The sequence below is a fragment of the Lycium ferocissimum genome, chromosome 3 (assembly GCF_029784015.1).
Source record: "Lycium ferocissimum isolate CSIRO_LF1 chromosome 3, AGI_CSIRO_Lferr_CH_V1, whole genome shotgun sequence".
Classification (NCBI taxonomy): domain Eukaryota; kingdom Viridiplantae; phylum Streptophyta; class Magnoliopsida; order Solanales; family Solanaceae; genus Lycium; species Lycium ferocissimum.
Genome location: NC_081344.1, coordinates 52,863,070 through 52,877,259, shown reverse-complemented (window position 1 = coordinate 52,877,259; position 14,190 = coordinate 52,863,070). Strand labels below are relative to the sequence as shown.

The 14,190-nt window shown below is 38.2% G+C and overlaps 1 protein-coding gene and 1 non-coding gene across 2 annotated transcripts; one reads left to right on the top strand and one right to left on the bottom strand.

Annotated features, from left to right (window-relative positions):
• The first annotated feature begins 10,334 nt into the window (after positions 1 to 10,334).
• Positions 10,335 to 11,666, top strand: LOC132048910 (uncharacterized). Its single transcript, XM_059439591.1, has 2 exons — positions 10,335 to 10,959; positions 11,044 to 11,666. Exons 1-2 carry the CDS (start codon positions 10,335 to 10,337, stop codon positions 11,664 to 11,666), a joined length of 1,248 nt encoding a protein of 415 aa, XP_059295574.1.
• LOC132051296 (small nucleolar RNA R71) lies at positions 10,777 to 10,882 on the bottom strand. The gene has a single exon (XR_009413669.1). It is a non-coding gene; the product is annotated as a small nucleolar RNA R71 (small nucleolar RNA).
• Positions 11,667 to 14,190: the final 2,524 nt, after the last annotated feature.

The window sequence follows — 14,190 nt, the reverse complement described above, 5'->3', positions numbered from 1 at the left end:
ATACGCCCGTACAGAACCCGGTAATATCACATACATGCATACACACATATACCGCGGCCAGGAACCCCGGCGGCTAATGTCGCAAATATATAAGTATCGCGGCCAGGAACCCGGCGGTTAATATATAAATATATAAATATACGCGGCCGGAACCCCGGCGGTTAATATCCAAATATACACTACACTTTTACATACATACCGCGGTCAAGAATCCGGCGGTCATGTATGCTACATATGGTCAAGTATCCAGTGGACGATATCACACGTCGCGTACGCGGCCAAGTATCCAGCGGTCGCTGGCATGACCAGTGATCAAGTATCCGGACAATATCTGTACAGCCAGGACTCGGCGAAAGAGGTAATAACAATACACACGAGCGAGAATCGTAAGCGACCATACGTATATAATTTCTTTTATTACAAACTCAACAACCAAGGCACACCATTCCTTCAAAAGCCAAGACAATAGTTAAATCGAGGCTCTTTTCCAAACATTATTCGAAAACATATCAGCGGGAACTTTAGAGATCATAATCACGTGTCAAGGCCACTTTTGTGCATATGAGTAAATAAATAATTAAGTTGCCAAATTCGGTGACCAAGTATATTTACTAACGTCGGCAAGTGCAAAACAAGTTTCGAGTTTATCGGAATTAGTATACAATGGTTACAATCTTCGAAATCGTTCTTATGTGTCAAAATGTATTATCAAACTCAATGAGGTAGTTAAAATAACTATTTTATAGTAATCGGGGCGATAGCCAAAAGTTCTTTTCAAAATCACACAAATATACCAACGGAGCGACATAGGAAGATCTGCGAACGCGTGGGCCCCACCTCGATCAAATTGAGGCGGCGGACCCCAAACTATGGTCATTAGCACTGGCGAGGGTCATAGACAAGGATCCAAGGCCCTCGATATCATTTAGGCGAACTACGGGTGTTTGAGCAAATATTTCAACAAACGAGGACATTTCCAATTCAATTCTCTTGAATGAAAAAGGGTCAAAATGAAGCTCGGATTCCGAGGTAGAGTCGTCCTCAAAGCTCGAATCTCGGCCTAACATACTTAGGACATGCCAAGAGAAGGAAAGGGCAAGCTTTACATACCTTTTCCGCTTCTTAAGCTTCTCCAAATTCGAATCCCGTTTTCTCCAAAATCTACAAATGGTCGTGTTTACCAATTGTGAGTTATAGCTTCCAAGAGTTCAACTTAAATTCATGTTTGTCTACTGAAATTTCGGCAGATTTCCCCTATACATATAGCATCCCCGAGAATCTAACTCGGCAAATTGTAATCAACAACAATCCGGGAATGCAACCCGGCCAAACCAACAATCATGACAACAATATCAATACTCGACTCACAACATGTTCAAGACATTCTAACCCAAATCTTCCAATTGCCATAAGAACTCCAACAATACATTTATTTCTTTCAAACTCATAAATTATGTCAACAATCCGCATGCTAACGATCATCATTCTCATGCACACAAGAATTTATTTTAAAATCATATTGCTCTCCAAAACAGCCCGCAACATTTCCGACTTCCATTTGAGTCGTCAAACCTTCATTTTCACCACATAATCTACAACAATCAACAACCAAAATACTATATAAAATGAGTTCATTATATTTTTCTAAAATCAGCCCCTACACGGCCCAAGTTCCAAGCTACATAATTCCATGAATTCGTTCATTTTTACATGCCAAACATATGCAACCATCCATAACAACATCAACCAACACTAAATGAATTTAGTTCTACACGTTTATACTACACTACATATATTCGGCTACAACATAATACACCAAAATCTCATGAATTCCATTCATCTCCACACTCTACAACACACAAACCATGCATAGTATATGAAAGAGGAGATGGAATCCTTACCTTTTTCCTCCAACTTCTTTACTTGTCCCAAATGCGAAAACGATGAAACCAACGGTTTATCTTCCGAGATAATTATACCACGTCGAAGAGCGTCTTGAACTTAATAAGAATACAAGAGAATTACAATTTTTGGACCAAGATTGAAGGCTAGGAATTTTTTTCTCTTCTCTTTCTCTTGGCTGTTTTCCTCTCTTCTTTTTTTTTGCTGAATTTTCTGGAAAGTTTTGGAACTGTTTGCCGAAAAAAATAAGGTTCGTCCCTTTTAAAACTGCCAACGTCGGGTTCTGTAGCTACAGTACATAGCAATACTGTAGCAGTACTGTAGCGGTACCGCAGGATTACTGTTCCTGCGTCGATAGTTCAGTTTGTAACGTCTATAATTATCTACTCGATGTCCTATCAATGAACGGTTTGTTGCATTACAAACTAGACTCGACGAACTTCATTTTTAGGCTTTTAAAACACCTTAAAACTCCATATACTATGAGATATGCGCCTCCATAGTTGACTTAAAATTCGCCCAGCATTTCCCAAATTTTCGTCGAACTTATTTTCTTCAATTTACTCGATCTCGAAATATTCCAACGCACAAAATGCGGGATATAACAATCCATTTCAACACATTACAACATGCTCAAAACGTCCATAACAATATCACCCAAACACTAAATATGATTAATTCTCCACTCCTACATAACATTATACATACACGGCCAAGCACACACAACACCATATTTTTATGAACTTCATTCATTCCCACATATCACAACATGTACCAATCACCCACAACACATGAAAAATAAGATTGAACCATACCTTCTCCATTCATGTTCTTCCTCGGCTAAGCTTCACACATGGCATCAACGAACGATTTTCTCGCTCCAACAACTACTCCACGTTGACGAGGGCCTTCCAATTAGTGGAGAGACAAGGAGAAAAGAATTTTCCATGATCATTTCATGGGGCTGGTTCGGCCAGCCCCCTTGGCCGTTTCTCCTCCTTTTTTTTTCTCCAATTCTCTTGAACTTTCTAAAGTGTGGAGATGGAAAAATATGACTAATTAGTCATCTCCCTCTATATATATAATGATATATAACCCATACCAAGGGTGCCACATGCCCCTTGGCCGACCCCTCTTTCTCTTTTTTTTCTTCTTTTTCTCCAATTTTCTAGATTTTTCTTAAAACCATCAAAGATGAGTTATTGCCTTGCATAGTCATCTTTGTCCATGTGCATACTTAGCCCTTACAAAATATAAAATGAACACATGTACATCTTCATGGCTTAAAATAATTGGCCAACCATGGGTGGGACCCATGGCCACTTGGCTTCTCCAAGAAGTCATGAACTAAAATTTCCAAGTTTGCCCTTATTATTCCATGACAACAATATTTATAAGCGACTTGCGCATTCAAACAAGTACAACACATCATACACCAACTGGCAAGAAAGAGATTTCCATGGTTGTAGAATTTATCTAGTGATTGGGAAAATATGCATCAGCACCTTAGTAGATATAAACCAAGAGTTTATTATGCTAAAGTGCTGTGGAGAATGCCACCTTCAGGGACATTAAAATGTAATACAGATGGGGCATGCAGAGGCAATCCTGGGATCAGTTCATATGGATTCTACATCAGAGATAGCAATGGAGATTTGGTTTATGCAGAAGCACAACAAATGGGAATAGCAACAAACATGGAAAATTTCAAGCCGAGGCCATAAAACGTAAGCTTTGAAGTTCGCAAAGAACACTGACATTTAACGAGTTCAGCTGGGATTCACTTGTCCTTCAAAACATCTTACAAGATACATGGATCACTCCCATGTGAGGCGAGAAATCAGGTTGAAAAGATCAAACGGGACATGAGAACGGTCTGACAGTGCCCATTAATCATATTTTCAGGGAAGGCAACAAGTTGGCAGACTTTCTAGCAAATCAAGCTTTGGGTCATGCAGAATCAAAGTACATGACTTTGTACTCATGCCATCAGAAGGAAGAAGAATTCTCAACATGGACAAATCACAACTTCCTCAACTGAGGATTAGAACAAGGAGGATTCAGCAGCTTGACAATCAACAATGATACTACATGTATGGATAATCATATGGTGTGTGCACAGATTTGGAATATCATCAAAGTTGATACATTAGGATCATAAAGGGCATACTGGCTTAGGCATATAGGATAGAACTGGAGGACAGTTTCTTATTTTTTTGATATTATCTAGCTCATATTATAGACATGCTGTAATAGACTGTTTTTTACATTATGCAATTATTAATAAAAAGTTCTAACAGGCCTGGCCTGCTAGAGCACAATTTGCTTTAAAAAAAAGTTATTTTAGATAAGATAAACTACATTTTGAAAGGAATTAAGGTTGTGAGACATAGAAGATTTGAAACCTTGATAAGAAATGAATGACGAAAGGAATCCCATGTTAAGAAAATGACAATGAGAAGTGGAATCTTCAGGTGAATATTAAGATAGAAGCGAGACAACAAAGAGTAAAGCTGGGGGTATAAGATAAGAAACTTCCATGAGTAACATTGTAGATGATTGGGAGAATGATGACGGAGAATTCAAATGTAAGAGAGGATTGAAAGAAGAAGTACAACTTAGTCAACGAAACTTGTGAGGTTACTCTGAGATTCACCAATATCGCGCGACATATCCTTGTTGCTCCCCTATATGAGCTATGCATCTTAGAGTTCGCAAGTACACCAGATTTAGGGCTATCAGATATAACTATAATCAGTTAGCATTCGAGTGTGTTAATCCTAAAGTTGAATTCAAGTTGCAATAAAGATATTAGAGTTTCCTTAAGTATATTGTTGTCAGAATACGATTAAAGAAAATTATATAAAAATTTGAGAAAGGCTACTGACATCGAATGATGATTCAGTAAACAATGGGATAATATGGTATCTCCAGTAAAGCATTGAAACCAACTGGGCCTAATGGCCCCACTTGATTTTTAATTTCTTTCTAACTCGACTATGGGTCAACTTCAACGGAAAAATCCCCCGCGTAGAACTAACGTTACCACTGACAAAGGAGGTGTTATGATACAAATTAAGGCAAGCTCGGTAACAGCCATACGGGTCGTTACACAATGTCGCCCTACAGCGGACACACCCGGTACAACAACATCTGTCCGCGCTAAAATGACCATAACTTCCTCATACGAAGGCGAAATGCGATGATGCTTTTTGCTATGGCTTCGTAATTACGATACGGATCTAATGGTTTAATTGAAACACAAAACAAAGGTCATTTGATCAATATGGTACCCTTTATGGCCAAAGAAACTATGGTGAAAACATCGAATACGAGCGCGACACAATCCAAATCCTTCCAAAACTCTTGTAATCTTACCAAAACTTGTGGACGAGTCCAAAATCATCATAAGAACTTGTTGGAAGTTTCAAAACATCTACACGGGGTCATTTTGACCTGATATTGACCATGATCAACTCTAACTCTTTAACTTAACTAGTTTTTCCATCAATGATTCAAATCACACCCAAACCCTTCAGAAATCAACCAATGACTCCACTAAGTCATAAATCATATTCCAGACCTAATGGAACTGTCAAAATTTGATTGCAGGCACGTTTACCTAAAATTCAACTATTGATCAAAGATTTTTCACTTTAAGACTCTAGATTCCACAAATCCTACTAGAACTCGCCCGTGTACCTCGAGAACCATGTCGCCCATTCCCGTGGGTCAAAATCATACTAACAGGACTCGGGGAAGGGTCAACGAGGGTAAATGGGTCAAAGTCTTTGTAACGACCAAACGGATCGTTACATTAGACGTGTCTTAGATGTGCAAATCATGTGCTAGAGCCCAAAGTTATGGTCTACATTCGAGGACGAATGTTCCTAATGGGGGAAAGATGTAACACCTCGTACCTCGACGTTGGGATGCATTGTGATAAAAACAGATGAGTTGGAAGGGATTAAGGATGCATCAGGTTATAGATGTAGGACCTCATAAGTTTGGCGAATTTCAAAACTGTTATATATAGCCTCGATATGGTATTTTATTTTAAGTAAAACCTTTTAGTAAAAAATTTAACAAGTATGATTTCGGGTAGTTACTATTATTACTACTTCCGGGTATGCTTTAAATTATACACTTGATATGAGGAAGTTTATAAATGATATTTTCTTTGCTATAAAGATAGAAATTATTTTCCCATAAGAAAGGTTTTCTTTTCCCGTTTTGAGAATTAATAGTACAAAAATTTATACTCTTTAGGTTATATGGGGAAAATTAGAATTTGATTAAATATAATTTTTTTACCAATGTCATAATCATCATGTCTTTATGAAATATTAGTGTATGTATTAATTTTATAAAATGCCCATGATTTATTAGTATTTGAATATTTTAATAGTTCTACATTAGGATGAAGATAAAATGATTATTTTCTTTAACCTTTCCAAGTGGGTTCACGTGGACTTGCTCCCATAATAGATATATATGTCATAGTATATTATTAAATTATTGGATAAGAAGATTAAGTCTCTTTCTTGATTTAATCACCCACCGCATGTTTCAATGTACTATATATATATATATATATATATATATATATATATATATATACACACACACACTTAAAGGTGGAGTTGGGACAGAGGAGTTTTATACTTGTTATATCTTTTTGGATGAAGTTACTTCATGATAAAGTAGCATTGTGTGTGTCTATATATATATATATATATATATGCTAAGCAACTTTATGTCTTTCTCTTTTATTTTGTAACCAACGTAATTTAGCAACACTTTTAGTTAGGAATTCAATCTTTCATTTGGGGAATTCATACTTTGACTTTGGGAATAAGTTATTTTGAAATAAGAAACATTGATGACAACATGCCTCTTGTTTCTTGAAAGCTTGGGGTAGGGCAGAGTGGTTCTAGCTTGTGTTAAGGTATGTGATCACTTTGTAACATCGTTTAGAAGATCATAAGGATCATATCGATATGTTTATTGTGTAGAAATCACGAGACGGTGACCGGAAGCGATGAGTTCATGTTGTAATAGTTGTATAAATATATTACAGGCTGTGTTCTTATGGTATGGAGATGGGTGGGGGTTTGGTAGCTCGTGTAGAGCTTGTTTGTTTTTAAAAAGAGGTCGGGTGTGGGGTACACCATTGTATATAGCCTCGGGAGCTCATCGCTCTTTGATTTCTTAACGATAGTGTTAGTATAGATATAGTACTTGTTTGGGCTGTTGTGTTGTTGATATTAGTCGTCTTAAATAGGTTGAGTGTTTATTGGAAGGCTTGACTCATCGTAGTCATTTAGAGATTGAATCAAGATATGTAAGGCAATTTCTTGACTCGCCGCTATGGCACGATGTGTGTTGTTTATTTCTTATATGGATCATGAATGTCTAGAACTTACGAATGTGTTGCCTCAGTGATTGTAAGTCTTGCAAGCCTTTTAAGAAATGCTATATGTCAAGATTCAATTATATTCAAGCGTTTTATTCATAAGAATCGAGTTCTTAATTGCTATGATGGGATTAGAGTTTCCCTTAAGTGTGGCGATGTTGATAGTATATAGGTATAATGAAAGAGGTTACAGAGCGTTGCTGAAGACGAATGACGCTTAAGATAAATGAAGTTATGTGGTCAATGTTTTAGAAATTGCTATGGGATATAGGGCGTAACGTAAGGTGAACAGATTAACAGAATCCATGTTGCCCCTAATAAGTCATAGAGCGTCCTTTAGGACGAGTCAAGCTAATACAGAGAAGCACAATCCTTCGTAAGGATCTAGTAAGCCAATGAAGTTAGAATGTAAGTAAAGAGGACCAAGATGTTATAGTTAAGTAGGATCCTCCACAAGAGTGAGATGAATTTGAAAGCTAGAATATGAGTTTGTCGAGTACCGAACGAGTATCATAGAACGTAAGTGTGTAAGTTCTTATTACATCTCTCGACATGTAGTCGAGTTTTTTGTCGTTCCTTACCATGAATGCTACAGAATACAGAAAGGACAGCTTTCACCCATTTGCAGTTACTCTCCGCACGTACTCCAATAAGTATAACGTTCAGTTCCAAGCGGTTATGCAGGATCATTCGAGCCTAGTAAGAAGGGTGGTTTCTGTTATGTAAATAGTTTATATGTCCTAAGTATGTTAGGGAATCATTCCTATAGATGATCAATTTTATAATTTGCAAGTTAAGTAATTCAGAAAGCTAATAATCAAATATCCCCATAATACTTATAATGTATGCGTTATGTATGTTATGTAAGAAGTCAGTTGCACTGCATCATGTTTATTGCATGTTCAAAAATGATATGCCCTATAGACGGACTATGAAATGTATAGGCGCACAGTTCTGCACTTGCCTATGGGGCTATCTATTCATACTTTTGCCTTCGGGCTATTCAGTTATACACGTGCCTTCGAGGCTATATAAATGTGTGCTGGCCTTTGGGGCTATACATACACAGTTTCCTTTGGGCCAATACATATATAGTTGCCGTCGGGGCTATACATATACAGATAGTTCCTAAGGACGGGCTATGAAACGCATAGGTGCTACCTCGAGCATTTCATATGTACTGCATCGCATTGATATCATATGTTGCATTCCTTTGGCCAAGTATGGCTTACAGGTTTTACAGAAAGTAAAGAAAGAATCTGACAAACAGTGGTCTCAATAATTACAGTTAATGATCCCAGAATGTCGCTCCACATAGCGACCCAAATTTATCATCAAAAGATTCAAAAAGACAGAAGTACAGTAGGACTTAACCTGTGTTTCCATAGAGAGTTTCAGGGCCTTTAATCATATATGTTAGATTGTTCTTCTGTTGCTCCCTTACTCAGCTTCAGTTTATTGTATATGTTTCATGTCCGCCTTACGTACTCGGTACAATCTTTCTGTACTGACGTCCCTTGGTGATGTGCCGTGAAATTATGGCACAATTGATGCCTTTTGATAAGAAGCTTTACTAATTTTTAAGCATGTCAGTGTCGTTTTGATGTGTTTTTGTGTATTTCAAGTCATTCGAGGTTGGAAGGACAAAAACAATGAAATTGCACAAGCTGGAACAAAAAGATGGAGAAGTACGGACCGTACTTATTTGTACAGGACGTACTCTTGGGCGTAATTGGAATGGCAAGATACTGAAGACCAACTTTTGGATGTTGATGACTACGGACGAGTGTTACAGTTCGTAAATTTTTATACGTACCGTATCTTTGTTCGTAATTTGAAGTGAAGAAGAACTGAAGGAAGGAAGATACAGACCGTACTTCTAAATAAGGTCCTTATAAGTGGCCCGTAAATCTTGACCTAGCCAAGGAGTCAGTGACTGTAATATTGATATACGGTCCATACTTAATTGTATGGACAGTATCTTATGCCTTTAGGGGCAATTTCGTCAGTTTTAATTTCATGTTTTTGAGACCTTATAAATAGTTTCTCATAGGGTTTTATTTATTATTCATTGTCATACTTTGTCTTTTGACTGGAGAGCATTGAATACTTAATTGTTTTGAAGCTTTTGAGACAGAATACGATTTATATCATCTTCTTTATTCAATAAGTAAGCTTTATAAATTCTTTAATATTTTGTTGTTCGTTCTTCATTATGAGTAGCTAAATTTCATGCTAAGGTTGTGAACCCAAGGATAGGTGTGATGTGAATGGGTTTTTATTCTTGATATATGCATAATGGGTTGTTAGGGTATTATTTATTCTTCGTTCTTCATTACTAGTTGATGGTTGCAAACATTAACTTAAGCAAGAGACTTTACTTTACTTGGGAAAGTGATTAGGGTTTGGTAGGGAGAAATAACAAGAACCTGGGGCGTTAACCGTCATTTAATAAATTCGCTTAGGAATAAGATGAATTTACTTGGTACATATTAATCGCTCTTCATATCCACTCTTTTATATTTGGGAAATCATAAAGAGAAATAGTCCTTATTATTGGGAAATATTAGGGATTCAATTAGAGGTTAAGTGCATTCTTACAACAATCTATTAGAAGTACATCAAGACCAATACCCATAGCATACACTTCATCTAAAGGGGGATACAACCTTGATTTCTTTAATCCATTTATTGCAATCAAATGCAATTTAGTTAGTGAACAAACAATCCTTTACAACCTTAACGCAATACGAAATTAGACCGCAAGAAAGTACTTAACTAATTTAGTCACCTTTTCACACCCTATTCCCTATGGGATTCGACTCCAACCTAGTTGGGTTACTATATTTGATATCGTCCGCTTCACACCATTTAATAGGTGTAATTTGAGCGTATCAAATTTTGGCGCCGTTGCCGGGGAATACGCTTTTTGGATTTACTAAATAGTTTGTGCTTTACTTAAAGTCTTTTTCTATTCAATCACACCTTGTTTGCTATTTAGTGTGAACCAGGGATCATGAACAATAGAAGAGGATGTGGAGCAGCTGGTAATAGGGGTTTGCAAGTGCAAGACCCACCAGTAGAGGTGGAGGTTGAGAATGTCTTTGCGGATATGCTAGACAGGGTGGAATATGCATCTGCTATTGTTCCACCTTGGGTGAATGCCGCATACTGCCAGATTGTCTCTACTATCTACCAACTGCTCAAACTTGAGGAATATTTTCAGAACTCTACCGATGATGACCCTCATCAACACTTGAAGAATTTTGTGGGTGTGTGCACACAGCACATGCAGAATGTTGTTCCTAATGATGCAATTCAGCTAAGGGTTTTCAAATATTCTTTAGCTGGTGAAGCAAGAGTTTGGTTTGAGAAGCTGCCCCACAACACTATTCATACATGGGAAGAGCTGGTTGCTGTCTTTCTCAAGAAGTGGTTTTTGCCGAGCAAGAAAGCTGAAATTCTTGATAAGATTTATGATTTCAAACAGCTTTTGGAGGAGCAACTATATGAAGCATGGGAGAGATTCAAGGAGTATTTGCAAAAGTCTCCAAATCATGGTTTTCTAGACCATATATTGATGGTGAAGTTCTATAGAGGGTTGGATCCATTGACACAAGCAGTAGAGAATAATGCAGCTGGTAGGTGTTTCATGGATAAGACATATGCCTGAATCACTCAGTTGCTTGATAAGCTTACTACTTACAATCAAGCATGGCATTCAGGTGGTACTGAAAGTGTAGCCTATGGAGCTCCAATGATCCATAATATTATGAAACAAAATCAAGAGACTCAGCAGACTACAGCTCAGCTTGCAACCAATACTTCTTTGCTGACAAAGATATTTGATGATAGAGAAGTGAAGAAAGTGAATGTTGTTGAAGAAGTTCCGGGAATACCTAAGGGCATGTACCAAGTTCAAGAGGGGTCATATCAAGAGGGGCCTTCTATGCAGTTTGAAGATGCTAACTATGTGAATAACTCTCAATGGGGTTACCAAAGGCAGAACTACCAAGGAGGCTATCAGAATAAGACTCAGAATGAATGGAGACCTCAACAGGGACAAGGTAATTACAGTAGCAACTACGGTGGCTCGAACCAGGGGAACTACAACAACAACAATAATTTTGGAAATAGGAGTTCCAATCCCTATATTCTACCAAAAGGTCAGCCGAATCAGCAAGGAAATTCTAAGTTGGAGAGCATGCTTGAGAAGGTGCTAGCCAACCAAGACAAAGCTGATAAGACTTTGAAGAGGCTGACTGAAACTGTGGGATCTCACACAGCTTCCATTCAGAAGCTCAAGTCGCAGATGAGAGATATTTCCGGAGAACAACACCCTCCATAGAAGGGAGGACTTCATAGTAACACTATTTTAAATTCGAGAAGTGATGGAGGTAAGTCTTATGAGAGGTGTGCTGCTATTAGCACTCGGAGTGGGAAACTACTTCAAAGTACAGAGAAGAAGGTGATTAATCTACAGCTCTCGGAGTGGGAAACTACTTCAAAGTACAAAGAAGAAGGTGATTAATCTACAGCACTCGGAGTGGGAAACTACTTCAAAGTACAGAGAAAAAGGTGATTAATCTCGAGCCGATTCTTTGAAGAACCAGAGGCACAATCTAATGTGCCAACTATTGTTGAAGAGGTCCAGACAGAGATTCCTATTGTTAAGCAGGTTGTTGATACTTCGGAAAGTTCAAAAAATCATGAAAACAGTAAGGACATGAGCAAAGCAAGGGTTAAAGAGGCTCTTTGCCCTTTGACCCAACTATTTAAATCTACACCTCCCTTCCTGTAGAGGTTGGTGAAGAAGACTAAGGATGCTAAGTGTCAGAGGTTCTATGATCAGTTAAAGCAGCTATCAATGAATATCCTATTTCTTGATGCTTTCCAAGAGATGTCGGGTTTTGCAAAATATTTGAAGGAGCTGTTGACGAAGAGGAGACCGATTAAGCATGACACTGTGAGTATGACTCATCGTGTTCATTGTATCATATCGACAACCAGGGTTCAGAAGAAAGAGGATCCAGGGGCCTTTACTATTCCATATTTTGTTGGCCACTATGATTTTGCTCGTGCTCTATGTGATAACGGGGCTAGTATTACCAAATTATGCTTGTTATCCATAAGTAATCGGGGTTCAGAATGCCTAGGCCCACTACCATACGACTACAGATGGCTAATAGATCCATAAAGAAGCCAGTTGAGGTTGTTGATAATGTGCTTATTTAAGTTGGTGAATTGCTTCTATCGGCAGATTTCGTGATTCTTGATTGTGTTGTTGATAGAGATATTCCTATTTTTCTGGGAAGACCTTTCCTTACCACGGGAAGGGCTCTTATGGATTCAGAGAAGAACGAGATCAAATTCTAAGTTAATGATGACGAGGTAACCTTTCAGGCCAGCAAAGGAATGAAACTACCGAGTGCTTACGAAAGCATTTCGGTTATTAATGTCATTGATGCGATAGACTAGGCCGTTGAATTTAAAATGGCAGAAGAATGTTTGGGTGAGGCTCTAGCAGCCATATTGGTGAACTTTGATGCTGATAATATGGAAGGTTATGTGGAGACTGTTAACTCTCTTGTGCGGTTGGGTTCCTACTCTTACCAACCAAAGAAGCTGGATCTTGATCTTGAAAATAGAATGACTCCTCTAGTGAAGCCATCTATTGTTGAGCTTCCAAAGCTTGAGCTTAAGCAGCTTCCTTCGCATCTGAGGTATGAGTTTCTTGGTCCGAATAATACTTTGCTCGTGATTGTCTCTGCATTGTTGAATGATGAGCAAACAAAGAAGTTGTTGGAGATTTTGCAAGAGTATAGACATACGATTGGGTGGACCATTGCTGATATTTGGGGTATTCCTTCTGGTATTTATGAGCAGTAAATTTAGCTCGAGGAGGATAGCACACCGAGTGTTGAACATCAAAGAAAATTGAATCCACCCATGCAAGAGGTGGTCAAGAAAGAGATTATTAAGGGGTTAGATCTTTGGAGTTGTTCATCCTATTACAGAGAGTAAATAGGTGAGCTCAGTAAAATGTGTTTCGAAGAAGAGAGGCCTCACAGTGGTGTCTAATGCTAAGAACGAGTTCATTCCAACTAGAACTGCTACCGGGTGGCATGTTTGTATGAATTATCGGAAGCTAAATTTCTGCAACTTGCAAGGACCATTTCCCCATGCCTTTTATTGATCAGATGCTTGATCGGCTAGCGGGAAGGTCATACTATTGCTTCTTAGATGGGTATTCCGGCTATAATCAGACAAATATTACTCTAGAAAACCAAGAGAAGACTACTTTCACTTGTCCTTATGGGATAATTGCTTTTAGCAGGATGCTGTTTGGCCTTTGTAATTGTCACGACCCGGCTACGGGCCATGACGGGGATCCGGGGCTAACCACCAAACACTGCTTATCCTGTTACTTATCTGCTCTCATTCATACTATATACTCATAATCATGGAAATCTATTAGCATTTGAAACATATTTACTTTTATAAACATAAGCCCTTCGGCTATCAAAATAATACATATACATGCATATATATGAAGACTATGGGACCATACTGCCCACACTGCGTATCTACGAGCCTCTACTAGAGTACTAGACATATGGACGGGACAGGACCCCGTTGTGCCCAATAATGAGTATATACCAAAAGAATAATCAATGGCACCTCCGGAGAATGGAGTGCTCTCAAATCAGGCCTAGCTCCTATGAGTCTGGGTCACCTCCCTGTCTACCTGTGGGCATGAACACATCGTTCGAAGAAAAGGACGTCAGTACGAATATTGTACTGAGTATGTAAGGCATAAACAATAATAAGATATTAATGAAATAAGGAGGCATCAATGAGGAGCAATCAGA